The 25,644-nt window shown below is 35.1% G+C and overlaps 1 protein-coding gene across 3 annotated transcripts in view; it reads left to right on the top strand.

Annotated features, from left to right (window-relative positions):
* The window catches only part of GIN1 (gypsy retrotransposon integrase 1), a 32,765-nt gene that overhangs the window by 478 nt on the left and 6,643 nt on the right, over nt 1-25,644 (top strand). Inside the window, exons 2-7 of one of the 3 annotated variants that reach the window (XM_005599524.4) lie at nt 14,049-14,194; nt 15,822-16,015; nt 17,600-17,905; nt 23,900-24,091; nt 24,187-24,363; nt 24,858-25,143. In XM_005599524.4, coding sequence (XP_005599581.1) covers nt 14,056-14,194; nt 15,822-16,015; nt 17,600-17,905; nt 23,900-24,091; nt 24,187-24,363; nt 24,858-25,143 — 1,294 coding nt within the window. In that variant the 5' untranslated portion in view covers nt 14,049-14,055. The remainder of the gene's footprint in view (nt 1-14,048; nt 14,195-15,821; nt 16,016-17,599; nt 17,906-23,899; nt 24,092-24,186; nt 24,364-24,857; nt 25,144-25,644) is intronic. The other 2 variants (XM_023617923.2, XM_070234518.1) reach the window with 2 other exon arrangements.

Below are 25,644 nucleotides of genomic sequence, written 5' to 3' on the forward strand. Positions count from 1 at the left end.
CTCTGTTAATGCTCCCTCGCAATTAATGTAGCGTCCGAGACTTTGAGCAAATTCAAAAGTTGATTGCGGCACTTGGCTGATACTAAAGGATTCTCCCCCTTACTTTATCACAGTTGTCATTTAATCTGAAATATTACGCTTTCCCCCAAATTAAAATCTGTGGAGGGGAGAAACGCGAGCTCAGGGAGAATCTTGTCTCGTAGTTTTAAGGGAAAAGGACACTATCTCCGTGTGGGTTTTTATTGAATGAGAGTTTCTGAACCAAAGTAGACATAATTTTCAAAATGGAAATTCATTTATCACATGGGGCTTTGTGTGTATGCGTATGGAGATGAAGGCATTTTAAACGATTTTGTACGTTGAAGTGAAACATTGTAGAGAAATGTCTACTGTATTTAGATTTCCCAGTCTTTGGCCTTACGTAAAATTGTGTTCTTCCATATTTCAGAGATTGAAATAGAATAATTGAGAAGTAAAAATTTTGATCCCAAATTAACATGTTTATTGAAATATTAACAGATTTTAAGTTGGAAGAAATGCGTATTATAGCCTTTTAGAGGCTTAAATTGGTAGCCATGATGGGTTTTGCCCTTAGTGAAACAGTTAAATCCTAATTTTAAAGTGGTGACTGTCTTTATTGCACATACAGGATAAAATTACTAAGGGAATTAAATAATAAGTATTTACACGAGTATTTATTGATTTTATGTGATGCCGTACAGGGACATTGTGTAAAAAGCTCAACCAGATATGATCCTGACATTTCCTCTTGCATAACTGGAAGTTGCAACGTGCGACCTTCACTATCTTTCTTACTCCAGTGTGTTTTAATACACAAGCAATTATTATTTTAACAAAACTTATTGAAAATATGCGCATATCCAAAGAAGGCCTAATATAATCTTCATTTTTATAATTCAAACCATTTAACTCTCCCAATCATTTAATAATATTTGGGTATAGGAAGATAGTTTATTTATGTTTGTTCCAAATATTACAGCTTAAAACCATTTTCTCATATTAAATACTTAAATAGACGGTTTCCAGGGAACAAATGGTGAATATACTTTGAAAAGAAAAGACTACTGGTTCCTTAAGTTATTACCGTACGTAAATAACAAATATTAGCAGCAAACCTTAGCCATCTACTTAAAAGCTAATTTTTTGTGAACTGATTTTTCTTTCTTACACAGTTTTTCACTTGTCCTTGTCATCTGTCATTACTGCCAGAACTAGAAGCTTAGACTATAATCTCATTATAAAGTATACAACTTTTGAGTCTTCTGGGTTTTGTTGTTACCCATAAAACATTATAAACATTGCAATAAAACATAAGTTACAATTAATGAAAGGAATGAGATTTTTAAGGCTTTTTCTTTATACAGATTTTGAGAAAAGAAAGGGTTCTGTGTTACTTTGAGCGGCTTCATATGGATGATAATACTTAAATATTTTAACAGTGATTATCTATTGCTTTACCATTTGCAAAGCACTTTTCAAATCCATTATCTTAGTGATCCACATAATTGTGAAAAAGGAGGGATAAGTATTGTCCTTTTTCCAAACGTGGATACTGAAGCCTAGGTATGTCACCCCCTAGAAATTCTGACTCCTAAAAGCCTTACTACCTTTTTAAGCACATCCTACTTGTAGTGCCATGTATATGCTAGAGAAGTTATGTTTTCTGAAGCGAAGTAATAGTTACCTTTGGAACACGTGGTCTTTTTTAGTTCAGTGCTCCCCCTCCTGTCAGGAAATGCAAGTAATTCTTTATTCATTCACAAGTAGTTGAATGTCCACAGCATCCCAGACACTGTGTGAAACAATGTAAACATTAAAAATTAATAAGACCTTCTCATTCCTCATTTATAATCTATTTATTACAAAAAACACTTTATAACTTTTCTAGCAGAGGCCTGAACCAAGTATTATGAAACCTAAGGATGAGAAATAATTATTAGTGTAGCAGGGGGAAAAAACGTGAAATTTGAAGCAGCAGAGACCAAGGTTCAGATGTCAGCACAGGCACTCTCTTAACTGTGTTGCCTTGAGTAAACTGGATAATTTCTCTGAACCTCCATTTTTGTATCTACTCAGTGGATGTAAGACTCGTACCTACTCCATAGGATGTGAGGATCATCGCATAAAGTACTGTATAAAGTTCTCAATTAAAGAACTGCTTTTGTAGTTATTTAAAAGATTTCAAAAATTTTTTAAAAATTATTTCCTCTCCCTATAGTTTTGGCTTTTCGAGATGTCATATACATAGTAGCAAATAATATGTTAGCCTTTCGTATCTGGCTTCTTTCACTTAGCATGATGATCTTGAGATTCATCCGTATTGTTAGGTGTGTTAGTAGTTTGTTCCTTATCAATGCTGACTAGTATTCCACAGAGTGGATCTACCACAATTTGTTTATCCGTTCACTAGTTGATAAACATTTGGATTGTTTTCAGGTTTTGGCTCTTATGAATAAAGCTTCCAAAAACATTCATATATAGATTTCTGTGTGGACCTATACTTTCCTTTCTCTTGGGTTAAAACTGTTTTCCAACATATTTGCACTAGTTTGTATTTTCGCCAGCAATGCTCTGCACCTTGGTAGTACTTAGTATTCTTAGATTTTCTTTTGTTTGTTTTTTTTTTTATTTTTGATTGTTCTTTGCCATTTTGATGGATGTGTAGTGGTAGCTTATTGTGGTTGTAATTTACATTTTTCATTGTCTAATGGTATTGAGCATCTTTTCATGTGTTTATTTGCTAACCATATCTTCTTTGATGAAGTGTGTGTTCAAATCTTTTTCCCATTCTTTGAATTGGATTGTTTTCTTATTATTGAGCTTTGAGAGTTCTTTATAAATTCTGGACACAATTTATTATAATGTGTACTACAAATATTTTCTCAAACTGTGATTTCTCTTTTTATTTTCTTAACAGTATCTTTATAAGAACAAAAGTTTTAATTTTTTCTTTTATGGATGGTTCTTTTTGTTTTCTGTCTAGGAACCTAAGCTCACAAAGATTTTCTTTTTCGTTGTCTTCTAGAATTCTATAGTTTTAGATTTTATATTTAGGTCTATGCCCCATGATGAGTTAATTTTTACAGATGGTGCTCATTATCAATTGAAGTTCATCTTTTTTCATTTAGATAGATAGTTGTTCCAGCATCATTTGTTGTAAGTACTATCCTTTCTCTATTGAATTACCTTGGTACCTTTGTTGAAAATCAATTTGCCATTTCTATGTAGCTCTGTTTCTGGACATTCTATTTCTGTTCCATAGATCAATGGCTATCATTTTGCCAATACCACACAGTTGTGATTACTATAGTGTTAAAGGAAGTCTTGAAACCAGGTACTGTGAAATTCTTCAACTATGTTCTTGTTTTTCAAACTTTTTTAGCTATTCTAAGTCCTTTGGTTTTCCATGTCAACTTTAGAATCAGCTTGTCAGTTTCTACAAAAGAGCTTGCTGGGGTTCCAACTGCGTTGCATTAATTCTGTAGATCAGTTTGCAGAGAACTCACATTTTAGTGAGTTTATCCAGCTTTTTCTCTTTGTTAGGGTGGAAGTGACTGTTTTTCCAGCTTTCAGCATTCTAGACAGAAGATTATATTGGAATTCTTTTCATGCTATTTCAGAAAGGAATAATTTGCTTACATTGTTGAGTATTATAATTTACCAATTTCAAGCTAAGTTAACCTTTTTTTTTTTTAATACTTTTTGGTGAGGAAGATTGGCCCTGAGCTAACATCTGTTGCTGCTCTTCCTCTTTTTTTTTTTCCCTCCTCAAAGCCCCAGCACATAGTTGTATATCCTAGTCATAAGTCATTCTAATTCTTCTGTGTGGGTTGCTGCCACAGCATGGCTTGATGACCAGTGTGTAGGTCCGTGCCCAGGATCTGAACCAGCAAATCTAGCCCACTGAAATAGAGTTCACGAATTTAACCACTCGGCCATGGGGTGGCCCCTAAGTTAATCCTTTGAAGTCTTTTTCTTATCTGGAAAATGGGAGGTTGAATCACAATCTCCGGGCTTCCTTTCAGTTCTTTAGCCAAGATCTAATTTTTCTGTGCATGATGTGATATATTTAATTTTTCAAAAATCTGATCATATTTCTTTACTTCTTGAAAATTAAATATATTTGTATTATCCTTTGCTATGTTATATTTCTGTGAAAGATGCCAGGGAATGGAAATAATGAAATAAACTGACCCTCCTGTTAATAATAATTAGTCTTTCACATTAGAAAGCCTTACTTCATGAACTTATTGGAAGCTAGAAATACATATCACCAAGCATGATGTATATGATTTAAGAAGTGTAAAAATTAATTTTGCAAAGAGAAAAATCAAATAGGAAACCTCATTCTTTTGTGAAGTTACCTCTTGCCTTTTTTCTTTATTCAGGAAGTGCTTGGAAAACAGAAATGAGGAGTTGACCTTGTAGGTCCTTTTGCGTTAGACTCTTAGAGAACTTGGTGAATGTTAAAAAAGTGAAACACCCATGTAGGGACTACCCAGATCCCACCTCCAGATAATGAAATAGATCATTAATCATACTCCAGAAGCCCCCTTTCTTTCCTTTCCTAGTCACTACTCTTCCCTCATCCCCAAACCACAAGTATGCTTTTTAAAACTTTATATTATAATCTGGTTTAAACCACAAATTAGGAAAGGAACATAATCCCCTAATTTCTCTCTGGGTATATGTGTTTGAAAATATAAAAATTAATTAAAATAAATGTATAGGTGTTTATACTAATGTGAAAATTAGATTGATTCTATAAAATATATTCATTATTATCTTCAAGACTGCTATGTTCATAGGGATATAAGGACGTATAAGTATGGTCCATTCCTAAAGGATATTATGGTGAATATAACTCTAAACTTGACCTTTCCTTCCTCCTTTCCTCTTCTCTTAGTGGAAGAGATCAAAAGACTAATGCCTCTGTTTGTGAGTTGGATCCTGTTCCCTACTGCTGTGTCAGGAACTTTCTTCCATCAGTCATAATTTCTCTCCGTCTTGTTTCCAGTAGTCTCTAGAAGCCCTTACCTTAGCATAAAGCTTTTCAGGTCATTCTCTTCTTGAAAGCAAAACAATCTCTCTTTAAAAATTTTTTTAATTGTAGTAAAATCACATAACATAAAATTTAGCATCTTTTTTTTTTTATCATGAATGATATCAGGTAGGAATTCAACTTTTTATTCTAAATTGATAGTCAATTTTTCATAAAATGCTATTTCTCTATTAGTTATACCATAAATTTTCATATATAAATGTTTGTTTCTAAACGCTCTATTCTTTCATGAAACTCTGCTTATATTTATATTAATAATATACCATTTTATTACTATAACTTTATAGTATAACTTGATATCAAAAAGTTGCTTTTTTTAATCCCTGAAACATTTCCTTGGCTTCATTTCTCTATATATACTTACAGAGAAACTTTAGATTCAACTTGTTAAATTTTATTTTCAAAAAAGACATTGGGATATTTGTTGATTCATCTTAACTATTTCTAAGTGTACAGTTCAGTGGCATTAAGTACATTCACATTGTTGTGCAGACATCAGCAGAACTCTTTTCACCTTACATAACCGAAACTAGGTACTCTTTAAACAGTAACTCCTCCATTACTCCCAACCCTCTAGTGCCTGGCAACCACCATTCTACTGTCTGTCTCTATGAATTTATCTACTCTAGGTACCTCATATAAGTGGAATTATACAGTCTTTGTCTTCTTGTGACTTGGTGACTTGGCTTATTTCACTTAACATAATGTCCTCAAGGTTCATCCATTTTGTAGTATTGTGTCAGAATTTCCTTCCCCTTTAAGGCTGAATAATTACTCCGTTGTATGTATATACCACATTTTGCTTAGCCATTCATCCATCTATGGAGGCTTAGGTTGCTTCTACCTTTTGGCTGTTGTGAATAATGCTGCTATGAACCTGAGTGTCAAAACAATCTTTTAACCCTACTAGAATGTAACTCCATAAGGGTTAAGAGGATATGTGTTTTGTTCGTTATTGCATTTCCAGTGTTGTCTGACAAGTAGCAGGTAGCCAATAATATTTTTTAGATCAATGTATGGGCCTCATATTTGTCTCTAGCAACTGTCTTGTAGTTTCTTGCCTTCAAACTAAATTTAAGCTTACTAAATTCACTTTCTTGATGCCTCTTCATTCCTTACCTCATTGCAGACTAGTTTCCACCTGCCCTGCTCTACTATAACTATTGCCAAAACTCTAGACACATTTTACTTCTTATATCACTTAACCTCTCCTCTGCTTGGCACATAAGAACTCTTTATTCCCTAGGCTTCTGTGGTTAGAACCTCTTCTAGCTTTTTTCCTATCTCTCTAGCTATTCTCATGCCCATGAGGGATTTACAATATCTTTGGGAGAGAGACATATAAATTAGTAGGCTCAATAAGATGTAGATTTTATAAAAGTTGGTACATGTTACTGTGAGTTTACCAAGAAAGGTGTGCACAATTCTTCAGTTCTGCTTGAGAAGAAATAGATGTGGTCAGGAGAGAATCATAGGTGAGTGAACTCATTAATGTGAATGTTAAAGGATAAGGATATGTACACTGCTCTTCTTACTCAGTACACTTTCCATGAGCTCCTTCCTCCACTGCCTTTACTTCATCTACCGTCCACATGCTGAGTTCATCCGTGAGCTGAATACAACATGTTCAATGTCATCTTTCTCCCTAAGCCAGAACTTCAGAAGTGATCCCAGACTCTTCTTTTCATACACTCCACACATCCAGTCAGTCACAGTTATCAGAAATATCTATCCATTTCCACTAACACTGCTTTGACTCAGAATTTCATCATTTTTTCCTTACTTAGGCAGTAGTCCCTTAATTGACCTGTACTGGTCTTCCTATCTCTTCTCCCCAGTCTATATTTCATATTGGTGAAGAATGGACTTTGTGGAATAGAAATATGATATATAACTCCTACTTATTCTTCAAAATTCAGGTTATCCCGGGTGGGGGTGGTCAGAGAAGGCACTCTGTATGAAACAACACCTAACCAGGGTTTTGAAAGATGAGTAGGGTTGGAGAGGTGGGGATGAGTTCTATTCCAGGCAAAAGTACCAATAAAAAGGTGTGAGCACACTGCACAGAATGGTTGAAGAACTATGGAGATTTGTATAACTGGAGCTTAGAGTCTGGGTCAAGAATGCCAAGAGATAAGTATGGAAGTATTGGTAAAAATCAAATCTTAAAAAATCTTGTATACTGACTGAAGTGTTTAGATATCGTCAGGAATATCAGAAGGCCATTATTTCAAGTCAGGTTAGTATTTTGATAAGACTTGATTTTAGGATGACCTCTGTGGCTGCAGTGAGGAGAGGGACAAAACTAGACAGGAGAAGCAAGGTCAGATACGAAGTGAGTCTGAACACAGTGGCCCTGGAGTGAAGTCCAAGCTTCCACCTCATCCAAAATGCTTTGCCTCCCTCCCTAAGTGCATCTGGGTGTCTGCACATCTGTTTTAATACTAGTTTTCTTTGCATATTCTGTCATAACACCATTCTATACTGTATAAATGCTGATTTACTCCTCTGTGCCTGTCCTTACACCATAAGCTCCTTGAGGGCAGGGATTTCCTCTTTGATAGGAATACAATAACTTTGTATTTCTATCACCTAGTACATATAACAATTTAAGGACTTGGTAAATGAATGAACAAACAAATAAAAAGACATATGGATGAATGGGCAAACAACTATAGTGGAGGGTAAAACACGGAAAGTTCTACAAAGGTGCAAAGAAGGTCAGGGGAGGTCAAGATCACTTCAGATTCAGAAATCATGGAAGACTTGCTTCACTGAGGAGCTAGAGCTTGATTTTGAGAGATGGGTAAGACTTAATCAGGTAGAATTGGATTGTTATGCCACTCAAGGGAAAAGTGATGACATAAACCAAGGTACAGAGAATGGTTGGGATGTGGCCAAAGGCGTATAAAGGAGACTGTTGAGAGAAGAAGCTGTAAGGCTTGTGTTGTGCCAGGTGGTAGACACTAGGCTAAATAGTTTAGACTTAAGTCAGTAAGCAGTGGAGATGCCCAGGGGCAGTCTCATAGTGTCTACCCTGTCAGGTAAATCATTTGGAAAATAAAAATGTGCTAAGGATGATTGATAATCTAAATAAGTTTCAAGGTAACTATGGCAAGCAAATAATCACCCCTTTAAGTGTTCTCTTCTTTACTGAGCCAAGACAGCTGACCCTTATAAAAAATATAAGGTGAGAATAACACACTTGTGAAAGGACTTGTGAAATAATGAAAATATGTAGAAGTTTTCTGACTTTTATGTTTTCTGCCACTAGAAGAATCTCTCCCTTGATGATGACAAAAATAAGAAACCAAAAACCTCAAAGAGCTGTCTTCAAAATTTTGTTTAGTGATTTCTTCTACTCCTTGACCTTTCGTACTATAGGCTTACTCTGAGAGGAATGAATTACTCTATTGTGATCCATTTTCAATTATTCAAAAATTAAGGGCTGGAAAGTGGAGAGATTAATTTCAGTAAATAGACTTTCTGAAGATGAATCTGTGTGCATGTATTGTAAGTAGGAAAGCAAAGACTGTCCTAATGGCACAGATGCTTGAATGTACTGAGGGCTTCATTGTGTATTGAGTAATTAGATAAAGATTTTCTGGTATCCCCAGTGCTATAGACTGAATGTTTGTGTCCCCCTAAAATTCTTTTTTTTTTTTTTTTTTTTTTTTATTATTTTTTTTTTTTTTTTTAATTTTTTTTTTTTTTTTTTATTAATGTTATGATAGATTACAACCTTGTGAGATTTCAGTTGTACATTTTTGTTAGTCATGTTGTGGGTACACCACTTCCCCCTCCGTACCCTCCCCCCACCCCCCCTTTTCCCTGGTAACCACCAATCAGATCTCCTTCTCAATATACTAATTTCCACCTATGAGTGGAGTCATATAGAGTTCGTCTTTCTCTGACTGACTTATTTCGCTTAACATAATACCCTCGAGGTCCATCCACATTGTTGTGAATGGGCCAATTTCGTCTTTTTTTATGGCTGAGTAGTATTCCATTGTGTATATATACCACATCTTCTTTATCCAATCATTAGTTTCTGGGCATGTAGGCTGGTTCCACGTCTTGGCTATTGTAAATAATGCTGCAATGAACATAGGGGTGCAACGGACTCTTGAGATATCTGATATCAGGTTCTTAGGATAGATACCCAGTAATGGGATGGCTGGGTCATAGGGTATTTCTATTTTTAACTTTTTGAGAAATCTCCATACTGTTTTCCATAGTGGCTGTACCAGTTTGCATTCCCACCAACAGTGTATGAGGGTTCCTCTTTCTCCACAACCCCTCCAACATTTGTCGTTCTTGGTTTTGGATGTTTTTGCCAATCTAACGGGGGTAAGGTGATATCTTAGTGTAGTTTTGATTTGCATTTCCCTGATGATTAGCGATGATGAACATCTTTTCATGTGTCTATTGGCCATATTCATATCTTCTTTTGAGAAATGTCTGTTCATGTCCTCTGCCCATTTTTTGATCGGGTTGTTTGTTTTTTTGTTGTTAAGCAGTGTGAGTTCTTTGTATATTATGGAGATTAACCCTTTGTCGGATAAGTGGCTTGTAAATATTTTTTCCCAATTAGTGAGCTGTTTTTTTGTTTCAATCCTGTTTTCCCTTGCCTTGAAGAAGCTCTTTAGTCTGATGAAGTCCCATTTGTTTATTCTTTCTATTGTTTCCCTCAACTGAGGAGTTACAGTGTCTGAAAAGATTCTTTTGAAACTGATGTCAAAGAGTGTACTGCCTATATTCTCTTCCAAAAGACTTATTGTCTCAGGCCTAATCTTTAGGTCTTTGATCCATTTTGAGTTTATTTTGGTGTGTGGAGAAAAAGAATGGTCAATTTTCAATCTTTTGCATGTGGCTGTCCAGTTTTCCCAGCACCATTTGTTGAAGAGACTTTCTTTTCTCCATTGTAGGCCCTCTGCTCCTTTGTCGAAGATTAGCTGTCCATAGTCCCCCTAAAATTCTTATGTTGAGATCCTAACCCCTAATATGATGGTATTAGGAGATGGGACCTTTGATAGGTAATTAGGTCATGAGGATGGAGCCCTCATGAATGGGATTAGTGCCCTTATGAAAGAGAGGGTAGGGAGTTCCCTAGCCTCTTCTGCCATGTGAGGATGTAGCAAATGGGCCCTCTATGAACCAGAAAGCAAGCTCTCACCAGACACTGAATCTGCTGGCTTGTTCTTGGGCTTCTCAGCCTCCAGAACTGAAAAATAAATGTTTATTGTTAATAAGCCACCCAGTCCATGGTATATTGTTATAGTGGCCTAAATGGACTAAGACACCCCAGAGAAGGAAAATGGGGGGAGGGAGATTGTGGGAATTTAGAAGAGAGAGATTTTTAAGTATAAGAGCAAAATATGAACATCACTGGTTTATGCAGACATTCATGTTTTCCAGTGGCGAGTTTTTTTCTGTCAGTTGCAATTACCTACAACCCTCTGTGTTTTGGAACCTCTTCTTCCTCTGAGGTATGAGACTTTGGTCTTTTGCTCCTGGAAGCTTTTTAGAGGCCTGAAAAGACTTCCCCTCCTCTTTTCTTTTTAAGGTCCTTCGGGAGATTTTGCAACCTTTACTGGTCTCTGAAAGGAAGGCAATAAAGGATTTTATCTTTTTTTTTAATAAACCTCATCTTTCTACAGATATTATGCTCCCAGCTGGCTTGGATGGGATGTTCAAGGATTTCTTTTAGATGATTTAGAACATTGATGATACCAAAAGCCATTAAGGGAAAACAATAATTTGGAGTCATATATAGTGTGTTATCATATTAAAGAATGTAGACCACAGTGATTTAATCTAAACTGAGAAAGGGCAGGTCTTTCTGTGCCTTGCACTTGGGAGAGCTTGTGTCGCTATAGCCTAGAGATGAAAATAGGACACAGAGAAAAATGATTTTGGCTTGTTTGTTGGTTTGTTTTTTAACAGTTGAGGAGGATTAATACATAGCTAGAATGACAGGCAGGCAAATGTAGACTGACGTAATCTATATCCCCTACTTGAAACCACATGAGCCTTCCTGAATTGAAAATTGATGAATCTCTTCATCTCTTGGCAGAGGAAAGGATGACATGAAAGTAAAGGCATCAAGGGGTCCTAAGTGACAGATTGGGAAGGAGGGGGGTTAGTGTTTCACCACAGATAGTTTGAAAACACTTAAGATTTGGGGCAACATGAAACTGGAAAACAATAAAAGCAGCTACAGGACAGGACTGAAGATACACATGGTAAAATCTCTTGATGCCTTTACTATTTCCAATTAGGGGTTATTATGACTATAAAACGTCTGTGAACATTTTTATACTCACCTTTTGATAGTCATATGCTCATTTCACTGAGATGCAAACTTAAAAGTAGAATTACCACCCTTTGGGTAGTCATATGTTAGTTTTAGAGGAAACTGTTGCTTTCCCAAGATGGCTGTAGCATTTTACACTCCCACGGACGATGTGTGAGTTTCATCTGTTACCTGTCCTCACGCTGCCTCGTGTTGTTTTTCATTTTAGCCTTTCTGATAGTGTGTAGTTATAAGTCATTGTGGCTTTAATTTGCATTGCCCTGAGGAGTAATGGTGTTGAGCACATTTTCACTTGCTTATTAACCATTTAAATATTCTCTTTTTTGAAGTGCCATGTAAGATTTCCCCCATTTTTTAAATTGGGTTTTTATCCTTTCCTTTTTGATTTGTGGTAGTACTTTATATATGCTCCGTATGAGTGCTTTGTTAGACATCTATATTAAAGATAGCTTCCCTCAGTCTGTGGATTACCCCTTTCCTTTCTTAGTGGTATCTTTTGATGAACAGGTTTTAATTTTGATGAAGTCGAATTTGTTACAAATTTTTTTCTTTTATGGATAGTGTTTTTTGTGTCCAGTTTAAGAAATCTTTGCTTTTCCCAAGATTTTGAAGATCTTTTCCTATATTTTCTTCCAGAAGCTCTATAGTTTACCTTTCACATTTAGGTTTATGATTTGTCTGGAATTAATTTTGTGGAAGATGTAGGTAGATGATCAAGATTCATTTTTTCCTATACAGATATACAATTGTTCCAACATTGTTTATTGAAAAGACCATTTCTTCCCCCATCGTATTGATGCCTTTGTTGTAAATTAATTGACTATATACATGTGAATTTAATTATGGACTCCCTGTTCTGTTTCATTGACCTATTTGTCTATCCTTATGCCAATACTTTGCTGTCTTATTTACTGTAGTTTTATTGAAAGTCTTCAGTCTGATTCATTCATTTCTGAGATGTTTTAGAAACTGTGAATAGCTACATTTGTTTGATTTGGGGTTACATCCATCTATTATAAAATGAAAAAGTTCATATATTTAATATTTGATTGAAAGTGTATTAAACTTAGAACAAACTAATGGGTTTTTTTAGGTTATGTTAGGACAGAATTAGCTTTGTAGAACCTTTGCTTTTAAAATGTCGTATACTTTATGCTAACCTAAGATTAAGGGATGTTAGAAATGTACTGATATTCTCACTGGAAATTATGAAAAGATCAGAAAGATTGTTATTGACTATGCCAAATGCTCTATGATAGGGGAAAAGACTTAATTTAAGCCATAGTTCATAGGCACAGTCTATTCTGCATTATTCTAACATTCCCTCTGCAGTGATGTGCTCTTTTAGCCTCATCGCTGCATCTTCTAGTCATCAGAAAACATCCTTATTGTTTTTAGAAATTCAAAATTTTAGGCATTTATATTACTCAGTGTCCTAGCAGGAAATAGAAGATATACCTTGCTGGGATTTTAAAGAAGTTTAATAAAGCTCCTATTTACAGACATATGGACAGGGTCAAAGAAACCAACATGGCATCTGGAGACTAGCAACAGCAGGACATAGTTACCACCTCTGGGGCTAGAGCAGCAGGAAGAAATGATGTTATAGACTTCCAGTGAGAAGTAGAGACATGGAATATGGGCTACCTGACAGGAGCTATGGTTGTAGAAGGTTGCAGCTTAAACAAAGGAAGAACTCAGGAAATAAATATCCTGACCTCTTTTTTCTGCATTCTGATTGCCTGCTGGTGCCTCCTTTTGGACAAGTCCAACCAGAAAACTATAAGTGCAATCTGTAAGAGTCAGTCTCCTAGGGCATAGCAGCAGGGAGGAAAAGGCCAAAAATGGATCTGGATGGGTGGGGGTGTTGGCAAACAGAATAACTAGCACAGAATAGTTCCTTTCAACTGAAAATATGAAAGAGGGTTTTTTCTTCTTAAAGTAGTGGTGGCTTCCTATATTACTTAGGATCTAAAAATAGAGAAGTTTTGCTTTGGCTAGTGCAGCCAGATTTTTCTTTATAACATACAGAAAGTACGCACAGGACCAAAAATCGCTTCTGTTCAAGAAAAAGCAGCTTATATGTATTTCAGAAGAGTGTGTGAGATCTAGCATAGCTAAATATCTTCTCTGTCATTAATCATTTGAACATTTTTAAAGTATATCTTTCTCATAAATGATTTGAATAGTTTTTTTTTGCATTTTGCAATGACCATGAATATATTTAGAAGTAATATAAAACTACATTTCTCCCCTTATAACTTATCATTTATTTAAATGTCACATCACAGAACCATTCTATGTAAGTAACATTTCAATTGATGATAATGAGAGACTTTAAGCAAAATTTTTTTGAAGTGTTCTTTTTCATTTCCTTTTTTCCCCAGTATGTGGAAGTTTTTCAGAATTTCTTATCACATGGAAGGAGACAAGATAATTTGTCATGATGTATCTCAAAAATAGCACTTGAATATTTTAGTTCATATGCAGCACACTGTTCCTTTTCTGTACTACAATTATCTCTGTCACAGATAATATTCTGGGAATGTGCAACTCATTTGTCAGGAGAAATATGACAGAAGCCTGAACTGAAATAGCAACTGAATTAGTTTATCATTTAAATTATATCTTTAAATACCTTTTACCTAGGTTCACGATGGTCCGTAGTGGAAAAAATGGTGACCTTCATCTTAAACAGATTGCTTATTATAAACGAACTGGTGAATATCATCCAACTACTCTGCCCAGTGAGAGAAGTGGCATAAGAAGAGCAGCAAAAAAATTTGTCTTCAAAGGTAAAATTAATGCCCCAAATCATGAGTATAGAGTTAATAGAGATGCTTCTCTATGTGTGTTCCATGTTTAATTCTGAGAATTTCTGTAGTAGTTGGCTGTTGCTTAACAATTATCAGTTCAACTGATGATGCCACTCAGTCAAAAGCAAAATAAAAATCACACTGAAGCTAACTGAAGCCCAGTAAGCATGAAAGGGCATTTAAAAATCACAGACAAATGATACCATGAGAAAACCAAAACACTTCCCTAAATTAACCTCTCCTGCCGCTGTCCTCAGATGGTTTCTACTCTAATGGTGCACTTTCAAGCACTCATGTCACTATCAGTGAAGAACTTATCTGATGCTTAATAGAAAATGCTGGCAAAGTTAACTTGTTTGTTTACTATATTTATTTCTGTGGTCCCCCTCCCCCACTGCTATTAAACATTCTCAGAATTACATTTGTTTTTGAACCCCTGAATGGATTAAATCTTTGAAAGGCACAGTGAAATATTTCTCTTGAAAGATTATGATAATTTTTCCCTCTCTCTCCTCCTCCTTCAAAGAGGAAGAAAAGTTTGGGATGAGATAAGCAGGAAATACAGTCACCAGATAACTAAATGAATGTTGGTGTTGTGAGTGGGAGTTTTGCCTATAGGTACAGAATCAGGCTTCTTCAGAGCAGGTTAAGAAAATTCTAAGATAGTAAGTAAATACCTGCTCATTTCTCCCTGTGTACACCCCTTCCAATAACTCCCTTATGCTTAAGAACAGGCACACCTATTACCTCTTAAACTAAAATGAGCATTCATTCATTTATTTAATCATTTACGTACCAAATGTTTACCGAGTTCCTACTGTGTGCCAGTCATACTTTAGGCCTTGGGGATTCACTGATGAATAATATAGATGAGATTCCTGCCCTCAAGTTGCTTACCTTGTAATTCAAATAAGGAATGTTCCACTCAGCATGTGCTTAATTAAGCATATTAGTAGCTTAAAGGTGTATTCTGGCATTTGGATAGTTCCCTCATCCGCACTGGAGAGCTGCTGGTTCTCTGTCTGCCCTGGTTGCTTCCCAGCTGTCGGTTCTTCTCAGGTCTCCTCCAAAAGAAAGCAGAATTGCCGTGAGGATTAAGGTTCTCCCACTTTCTGACTTTACCAACCCCACCTCCTACTCAAATTTAGAAAAACTTAAGGGAGGTGGTGGCTTACACAAATGCATTTATGGTGAAATACTGTTTCGGAAAATTTATTCCTGAAGTTGCTTGTCTGTGCATAATCCATTTGCTAATTCATGACATTTTTAGGAGATGCCTGCAAGCATTTTTCTAGTTTGAGTACTCCCATTGAAAGATAATTTCATACTCCTATAGTTATTATTCTGTGCTTTGATGAACAAGCTAGCTCTGCTTATATTGATAGCTACAAAATTATAGCAGTTAGTGCTCCTCCTACATATCTAGTAAGTAGCAGCTGAGGACTTGTCAGATTGTATGGGAGCATGATTACAAATAAATATTCTGTCTTAGAGGGAAAAAAGTTTTTAATAAAAAAAAATCCTCTGTTTCGAAGATAAGGCTATCTTAAAACTATATAAATCTCTAAAAATTGCAACTATATCTTTTTGGTATCGTTTATTCCAGAAAAAAAGCTGTTTTATGTTGGAAAAGACAGAAAACAAAATCGTTTGGTAATTGTTTCAGAAGAAGAAAAAAAGAAAGTCCTAAGAGAATGCCATGAAAATGACTCTGGAGCCCATCATGGCATATCGAGAACCCTTACTCTAGTGGAATCCACTTACTATTGGACTTCTGTGACCAATGATGTCAAACAGTGGGTATGGCTTATGTATTTAGAATATTTTGAATAATGTCTTTGTAATAGGTAAACAAATTCATTATTGCTCCTGATTTACTCTGGGTAGCACCTCTCAGTAAGTACTTTTTGTATGGGTTTTTAGAAGGAGTTTTATTTCCCTTTAGAATTCTTCTTAAAATCACTAATGTGTAATTTGGACTAGAACAAAGCATTATTTAAAGATTTTAAAATACCATATTTAGATTGGAGATTTTTTTGATCCAGATTTTGATCACTGAACTCTTTTGTGCAGGCAGAATTTAAAGGGGAATGAAATTCACCTTTGACTAAATCATTCCTTTTTGATGGCAGTCATCTTTTCTTGACAGGAGAATGTGTTCATAATAAGTCAGGCCCAGGGCGTGCTCTCATCTTTTATGCCTATTTCATCTTGATATAGAAAATGTCAAATATGACAGAAACTCAGAACCAATTAAATGCAAAATCAAGTTGTGAAGATGATGAAATCAGTCTGAGATTTGTAACTTAATAATCCATTAGGACCTTCAGCTTCTTCTAATAGAAAATTCACCTAGGAATTCTGCGATTCTTGCTAGTAGGTCAACTGATCTCCACTCTTTCTCATGTACTCTATATGGCACATGGTAGGAATTCCTTGGTATGTATGTCAGATCCCTTCAATAATTGTAATAGTGCATCAAAAAGACTGTCATTTCAGGCATAAAGAATTAAACCAACTTTTAACAAGGTATCTTTTATGAGTGCTCAGTTTATGAGTCTATGCAGGTATTCTAAAGACCTCGATATTTATATTTGCCTTTAGAACGTGCCACACGTTCCTTTACAAGCATTCAGTGAAATCTTTGTCATTAAGAATGGGTATGATTTTTGGAAATAACCGGAGGTTATTTGTGCATAAGTTGGAAAATTAAAATTTTGATCAAAAGTAACTGTAATGCAATAAGATCATTTTTAAAATTTTCTTCAGGAGTTGGTTTGAAAGTAGTTTCCAAAGGGGAATTCCAGAAATATGTTGAGCAATGGCAGCATCCATAAGTTGATCAGTTGATCTCTTCTCACGTAAATGAAAGCTCCCTGACAGCATGGGGTTTGTTTTTGTTCATTCTCTTTTCCTGGGACCTAAAGGAATTTCTGGCATCTATAAATATTGTTTGAATAAAATTATGTTTTAATAAATATTGTTGGAATAGGTAAATGAATGAACTTACTACAGTGATAACTTTAAAAGAAAAAATCTTTTCATTATGGAAATTAGTGTATATTCATATACTGATTTAAAATTTATAGCAAACTTGTTTTAAGATCTATTCATTTAATAAATATTTATCGAATATAAACCGGAATTACATTCCACGTGAATAATACTCCTTAAGATGATCATTGAATAGTAATAGCAAGTAATATTTGCTATTATTTTCTGAATAGAAGCTTTTATTCTATTCTGAGAATAGTCCAAAAGTTTCTCCTTCAAAACGCAAAGTACTGTTAACCATTTTAAAGTTTAGATTTATAAGACTGCTTTTATTATGTTGACTATATTAACATTTGTGTATCCTTTCTTTATTGTGTGCCTGTTTTATAGGTATATGCTTGTCAGCATTGTCAAGTGGCAAAAAATACAGTTATTCTAGCACCCAAACAGCACCTTCTCAAGGTGGAAAATCCATGGAGCATAGTTACTGTTGATCTAATGGGCCCATTTCATACAAGCAACAGAAGTCATGTGTATGCTATAATCATGACAGATTTGTTCACAAAATGGGTTGTGATTTTGCCTCTATGTGATGTTTCAGCATCAGAAATTTCTAAAGCTATTATCAATATATTTTTCTTATATGGACCTCCTCAGAAAATAATAATGGACCAAAGAGATGAGTTCATTCATCAGGTAAGACAAATAAACTACCTAGGTCTAGGAGCATATTTTACTCACCTTTCGGTGCCCAGCACACCTGTGCATTTTAGGGTGCTTAATAAGTTTCGATAAATTTCTACAGATATAGAGATTTAATATTGTATAGTACAAACGTAGTTGGACTGGAAATTAAGGGACCAGAATTTTAGAACTTATTGTGCCACTAAGTATTTGTAAACCTATCTTCAGGTTTCCTCAAACTAAAATAAGGAGGTTGGACCAACCAAATAATCTTTGTTTACTTCTAGCTTAAAAATTCTATGATTGATATGTAGAGGGAGAATTGACTACATAGAGAAATGCATCATGTTCATGAATGAGAATATTCAATATTGAAAAGTATGAATTTTTTCCCAAATCAAAATTAATTTATGTAATTAATGAATTTCTAATCAGCATTAAAAAGGAGGGAGCTTTTTCTCTTGTCCTGGGCTTTTTCCACATTAAAGTTAACCTGAAAAAATAAGCAGTCTAGAATATATACGAAAATTCTAAAAAAGGAATATAATAACTACTACCCTTAAGGCATATTTAAAAATTTTTATAATTGACAGGGTACTGGTATAAGAAAAACTCAGAGGGAGCTGGACTCTCTTGGTTCACAGCACCTTTGATATCTCAGTCCGAAAGAAATTCTAAAGTTATATTTATTAAGTAGTTAGGTCTTGTGTCAGGGAGTCCCTAAGATTATCTCCAGGTTTTATGGTTTACTAAGAGTACTCAGCAAATGGTTATACTCATGGCTAAGATTTAATATAATAAAAGGATGCAAAGAAAAGGCTCCTGGGGAGAAGTCCAGGGGAAACCAGGAACAACTTTCCAAGATAGCATCTCCCAGTGGAATCACACAAGACTGGTTTAATTCTCTCAGCAAGAAGTTGTAGCAGCACATGTAAAATGTTATCTACCAGGAAAGCTCATTAGAAGCTCAGTGCCTAGGATTTTTACTGGGGGCTGGTTACATACACACACTCTGCCTGGCATGTGGCAAAATTCTAGACTCCCAAAGAAAAGAAGGTGTTCAGCATAAACTGCTGGTTCGTATAAACAGTTTAGGCACAGTGAGCCACCCTTATCAGTTAGGGAATGGTGGAAACCCTCCTGAAATCCAAGTTCCCGGACACTGGCCAAGGGCCAGCCTTGTAAGCAGGCCTTTCAAAGGATAGCAGCCCCAGGTCTGCTATGTTAACTGTTTTGTGCACAGGTCCAAACAACTAAATAAGTATTTACATCCTAACTACTTAACCGTTAAAAAAAATAATACTCATAAATTGAAAGAAAAAATATTTTTATTTCATTCTTAGGTAAACACAATTACTTACTAATGGGATGTGTGTATGTACCTGTTGACCACTACTCAATTTCTCAAACCTTGGGATGAAACTGAATGCTCATTTCCTGTTTTACATTGATTTTTACAGAGTTGCTCTTTATCACAGCATCTACTGAAAAACCAGTTCTGTAAAGATAAGACATCAAAAGGAATGTAGCCTTATCTAATGTTGAAACTGTAAACTACCTTTAGCTAGTAGTTTTCAAGGTGTCCAGTAGATGTTAAGGGGGCCCCTTGGCAGAGTTTGGTAAGCCTGGTTAAAATGATAGAGCTGGCATCACAAATGAGTGGAGTAGGGAAGGATTATTTAATAAATTTAGTTAACAATTGGCATAAGTAACAGCTTCCTAATTGACTTTTTTTAATAATCTCTAGAGATGGAGGTAACATTCTAAGCTTAGGAACAGTGATATGAATTTCAGTGGAAAAATCGCTAAATTTGGCTGCATATAAATTAGAAACTTACGTGTGGTAAAATAGCCAAAACATATAAAGGCCAAGAAATAGACAAGCAAAAATAAAGCAAATCCATGCAGGAAAGGGCTAATGTCTTTACTATAAAATATTCAAACAAATTAAAACATTTAGTCAATGGCAAAAACATAATTTGCAAGAGAGAATAAAAATAATAAACATGGAAAAATGTTCAAATTCAATAGTAATGAGTAATGCAACTTAAGACCATTTTTTGCTTATCTTATCAGCAAAAATAGTAATAATATCAAATAGACTCTAGGTAAATTATATAGCCTTCCATTACTGGTAACATTATAACTTGAAGCTAACTCTTTTGTAAAGCAGTTTGCAAAAAGTCCGCTAAGAGCTATTTATATTTTTGTCTTTTTGTTAGCAATCCTATTGCTAACAATTTTTTCTAAGGAACTTATCCAAAGAATAGAGATAATTTTTTTATGATGCTATTTACCACAATGCTATTTATATTATTCAGAGACAGGAAACAACCTGAATATCCAAAAAAAGGAAGTATTTCAGAAAAATATGTCTAGCCACATGATGAAATATTTGTTGCCATTAAAAATGATGCTTACAAGGAAACAGAAGTAACACGAACAATGTTTACCACATTAAGTTAAAAATTTAGATAAAGAATTTTATTACATAATGTTATATATACATATATTTACATAGATAACTGTGTAAAAGATATAAAAAAGTAAAATAAAAATCCTTAAGATTACCAAGGAGTTTTTTTTAAAGAATGATGAGATTATAGATTTTTACTTAATTTTTGAGTTTATATGTGTTATCATTATGTTCCTTTTATAGTTTTCAGTGATTAAAATATACATAATCATTTATTGCTTTGTGATATAAATTGCTAGTTCTTAGCAATAACTCATTCTCCTAGCCTTCCAAACGTAGAAGGCCAGCCTTCGAGCCTCCTGCAGGTAGACAAGGCCAAGGAACTAGATTTAGCCAAAGAAATTAAGTGGATAGATGTGTGCCACTTTCCGCCTGAGGTAGTGAAAACCTCATGCTCAGTTCTTCAGTCTCCGTGTCTTACTCTTTCTCTGGGGGGTTGACTGAATATTCCAGATATTACGCTGTAAGGTGGTGGAATTTCTCTCATCCAGGATTGTTCACCTAAAGGGGAACAGTTGCCTTGGAGAGACTGACCTCCAGCTGACTTGCAGGAGCAAGCAGTAAAACTGTTGCGTTAAGCCACTAGGACTTGACTGTACTTGGTACCTGCAGCATAATCTTGCCTGCCTTGACTGACACAGCAGTGGTCTGCAAAATGGGACGTGTAGGACAATCCAGTTTGTGGGAATGGCAATATTAAAACTTCTATTCATATTTCTTTTTTATCTAATAAGAAAGAAATGAAGATTTACTGATAATGTGTGCAGATTGATAATAGCATCCTGAATCAACAAGGCAGATTGTTGTGTGTCACACCGGTATGCGAAGGTATCCTGAGAGAAAAGTGAACATGTAGGCATCTGCGGTGGTTCCCTCACTCATTCTTTTGTTTTCAACAGTAATTGAATTTATGGATATCACCTGGTTTTCACCAGACTACTCCCCCACAGAATAGCCAGGTAGCTTAATTTTCTTGCAGTGAAATACGATAATAACAATAATGCGATCGCCTGTCAACCACAAGAAAATGATAGAGCTGACACTTCTAAACTTCTGATACTGGCTCTTTCATAGACACATTAATGAGATGAAAACAAATATGAACAAGTCAGATCTGATGGGAAATTGGCCACCAAAATTCAAAATTATCAAGGAAACTATTTGAAATATTGATTTGCTTCCACCTTTATTAATGAAGAGCGTCACCCTAAGTACGTAGAGTGCTTCAAGATAGTAGATAAGGACAATATGAAGCCCTTATGAATTGCCAGTAGTTTTTGCAGTCTACTTAAAGTCTTGTGATAATAAGCCCAAGACTTTGAAAATTTTACGAAAGGTAACAATAAAAAGCCTCTGTATGAGGTTTAATGATATCAAAAAACTAAAAACCACATATGATTGAGACAGTTTGTTCTATTCGCTATGATTTAAATGGCTTATATATTACACAGAAAGCATAATGGTGACGAAATAAAATGTTTTCTTTTGTCAGCAAATACTGACAGAAAATGCTACTAAAGTGTTGAAATAAGATTAGAATATTTTACACAATGTGGGAGATTTGTTACACAGTTGGATGAAAATACAGATGTTGCCAACACAGCTTAGAGTATTTGTTAAAGTGTTTCAATAAAATGCACAAAGAACTTTTTGTAAACCTCTCAAGGAAAGAGAATAAATGTTTTCAAAGGAAAAATTACTTCTTTAATTTAAAAAATATGTCTTATGGAAAACCAAAATTGTAACCACTCATGGAATATCTGTTTTGATGGGGAGGAAAAAGGCTGTTGGCGTCAAGATAGCAAGGTAGGATCTCACAAATGGACTCATTGGATCATTTCTAGGCAGTCTCTTGAAGCAAAGAAGTTGAAGGCTTTTCCAGAGGTCAGTAGTTTAAAACCCTTGATTGTGACCTTGGATTAAGGCTGACCCAAATGACACCAATTTCTGGGATTTCTTTTTAATTGCTTTTAAATTAAAAGGAGGCAGCCTAAATTGGCACATATATTAGCTAGGAATTGGATTCAGCTGCAAGTAACAGAAAACTCCTGTCTTCCTCTCGATATATAAACTCCAATAGGGGTTTATTTTATACTTAGATAAAAGAAGGCCAGGCTGTCCAAGGTTGGAAGGGTAATGGAATGTCATTGGGAACCCATGCTTCCAGCTCTCTGCTTCTCCATCTTTGAGATGTGATTCTCAGTTTTGTGCTTACAATATGGCTGCCAGAGCCCATGCCACAAAGTCTACATTTCAGAAAGAAAGAAGGGGGAGAGCAATGGGCAAAAAAAGCTTGCAACAGCTGAGTCTGCCCAACAACTTTTAAAAGCCCAACTTCCACTTTTTGGCTAGAACTTTATCATGACCACCACTACCTGCAAGGGAGCTTGGGAAATGTGATTTTGTTTTTATTCATTTTTTCCTAATTTATTAGCTTTACCTTTTTAGTTACTCTGATACTACTTGTCTTACAATTAAGCAACAAGAAATATAATAGTCTTCCTTTTTTTTGTTTTTTGAGGAAGATTAGCCCTGAGCTACCTACTGTCAATCCTCCTCTTTTTGCTGAGGAAGACTGGCCCTGAGCTAACATCCATGCCCATCTTCCTCTACTTTATACGTGGGACGCCTACCACAGCATGGCTTTTTTGCCAAGCAGTGCCATGTCCGCACCCAGGATCCGCACAGGCGAACCCCAGGCTGCCGAGAAGCGGAATGTGAGAACTTAACTTCTGTGCCACTGGGCTGGCCCCTATAATAGTCTTCTTTTAAAAATCAAGTTGATCAGCCAAAAGTTTACCCAGTTAAAACTAATAAGAAATAAGTCTGACGAATAAGGTAGGAAAAATAAGTTATTTTACATTTAACAGGCTTACTGTTGGAAGTTTTCTAAACTTGTTTTGACTTCTTTTAGGCCTTGCACATACTAAATACAAAAACAACAATAATGGTAACATTAAACGTTATAAAGTGCTTACTACTTGGCCAAGAATTGTTTTAAGTGCTTTACAAACATTTACTCAGTTAATCCTCGAAAGAGTCCTGGGTAGAATTTTCCTCATTTGGCAGTTGAGGAAACTGGTTTAGTGACGTGGCTATGGTCACATAGCTGTTAACTGGATTATGTGACTTAGTGTTTATTTGAGAAACTGTCTACTGAATTAAAATGTTATTTGAACTCAGAGTTGGTGTTAAATTCTGTTCTTCCATTTCCTTGTTGTGTGTGTGTCTCTGGCAAGGCACTTAACCTTAAAGCTTCATTTAGCTTTTTATCTTCAAAATTGGGTTAATAATGCCCCATAAGATCGTTGTAAGCTATAATGACAGTAATGTAAAACATTGTGTGTTGACTAGCACATAATAAGGACTCAATAAATGGTGATCGCTGTTTTAAACAAAATATGTATGTTTTTATATAGAATGGCTATGGTCAATGAAAAAGGCAAGATTTAAATTCTTTTGAAAACTTAGAGTCAAGGGAAAAATAAAATACAAATTTTAAAGTCAGCTTTGTTTTATATATTTTGCAGATCAATGTTGAACTTCGTGGATTGTTTGGCACAAAGCAAATTGTAATTTCTCATGCCTCCCAAACTGTGAATCCAACTGAAAGTACACCCAGCACCATCAAAACGTTTCTCTCCAAGTACTGTGCCGACCACCCAGACAACTGGGACGACCACCTGTCAGCCGTTTCATTTGCCTTCAATGTGACTCATGTGGTATGTGCCTTTATACAGTTCTCTGCTTTTGAGTTATGACTATTTCTTGGCTAGACAAATGTTTTATTAAAAATTGTTTATTTTCCTTAAAACAGGAGTCTACTAAAAACACACCATATTTTCAAATGTTTAATCGAAATCCTTGTGTGCCTGAGACTTCAGATATTCTTCGAGAAGTGGATGGTGATAATACAAGTATGTTTGCCAGAATTCTAGGTGCAATTAAAGAAGCTGATAAAATAATGGAGAATAAGACAACTTCAGCAGACCAGGTGATTCTATTTAATAGAAAACTATAATCTAAAAATCTATACAGTGATTTTTTTTTAAATTTCAGCATATATACACACACACAGATGCACATACACATACATGCACATACATATGTTGTTAAACCAAATTTTTTTCTGTCAAATTCTGCTTGTCTTGATTAAACAGTATTCTTATTAGCTGTGACATTCTGAGAGACAATAATGGGAAAGCCATGTATTTTGGAATCAAGTAGGGCTGAATTCAAATCCCTAGTCTTATTGCTTTCCAGTTGTTTGACTTGGGCAAATTACTTAACCTATCTCAATTTACCTTCTTTGTAAAGTTGGGATAATAATACTGACTTTGGAATATCATTTTAAGAATTAAATGGAATTCATGCCTACTTTTTATAGCATCTCAGTAAATAACCATTTTGTTATAATATTACTATCTGCATTTACCTTCAAGAAACTGTACCTCTTTCATCCTTTTGTTCTCTCTCTTTTTTTTGTAGATGGAGGACAACAATTTTGATGAACTAAATAAAAGCAAAATCATTGTTAAAAAGAAACCAAAGCAATTAAATCCATTTCATCTAAAAGTGGGTCATGAAGTTTTAAGACAAAGGAAGAATTGGTGGAAGGATGGTCGTTTTCAGTCCGAATGGGTTGGTCCTTGTGTCATAGATTATATTACAGAAAGTGGATGTGCAGTTCTGAGAGACAACACTGGGACTAGACTTAAAAGACCTATCAAAATGTCCCACCTTAAGCCGTATGTGAGAGAATCCAGTGAACAAGGTAAATATCTGTCACTTCTCCACATTTTTACTTTCTTTGACTGAGAAGTTAAAAATATAAGAAATTCTCCCTCCTTTAGTTAGGTTTTCTTTTCCTTTCTCATTTTTATAAAATTTGGTACAGTTTTAGATACCAGGTGGTCTGATTTATTAGAATGTCTCTTCTGAACTGTCAGGCTTGTAAGAGATTTTATTTTGATTTCTAATGCACTTTCCTTACACTTTTCCACAGTTCATGTGGGAGATAATGAACCTGTTCCACAGAAAGAAGAATTACATCTTCTCTGTTTTCACTTTTGCAATATTTTATTAGTCACTTTGTGCCTCATTTTAGCATGAAAAACAGCAATTAAGAAAATTAATGCCCAAAACAAACATACTATCCAGAATCCTGTTGTGAGATAAATATATTAGGGAACTTAAAAAATGTGATTAATTTTTAATAATCTATTATTGCATCATAGGTCATGGTGGGTACAGGGGAGGGTACCGAGTGGGATGT

Source organism: Equus caballus, chromosome 14 (assembly GCF_041296265.1).
Source record: "Equus caballus isolate H_3958 breed thoroughbred chromosome 14, TB-T2T, whole genome shotgun sequence".
In the NCBI taxonomy this organism is placed as follows: Eukaryota; Metazoa; Chordata; class Mammalia; order Perissodactyla; family Equidae; genus Equus; species Equus caballus.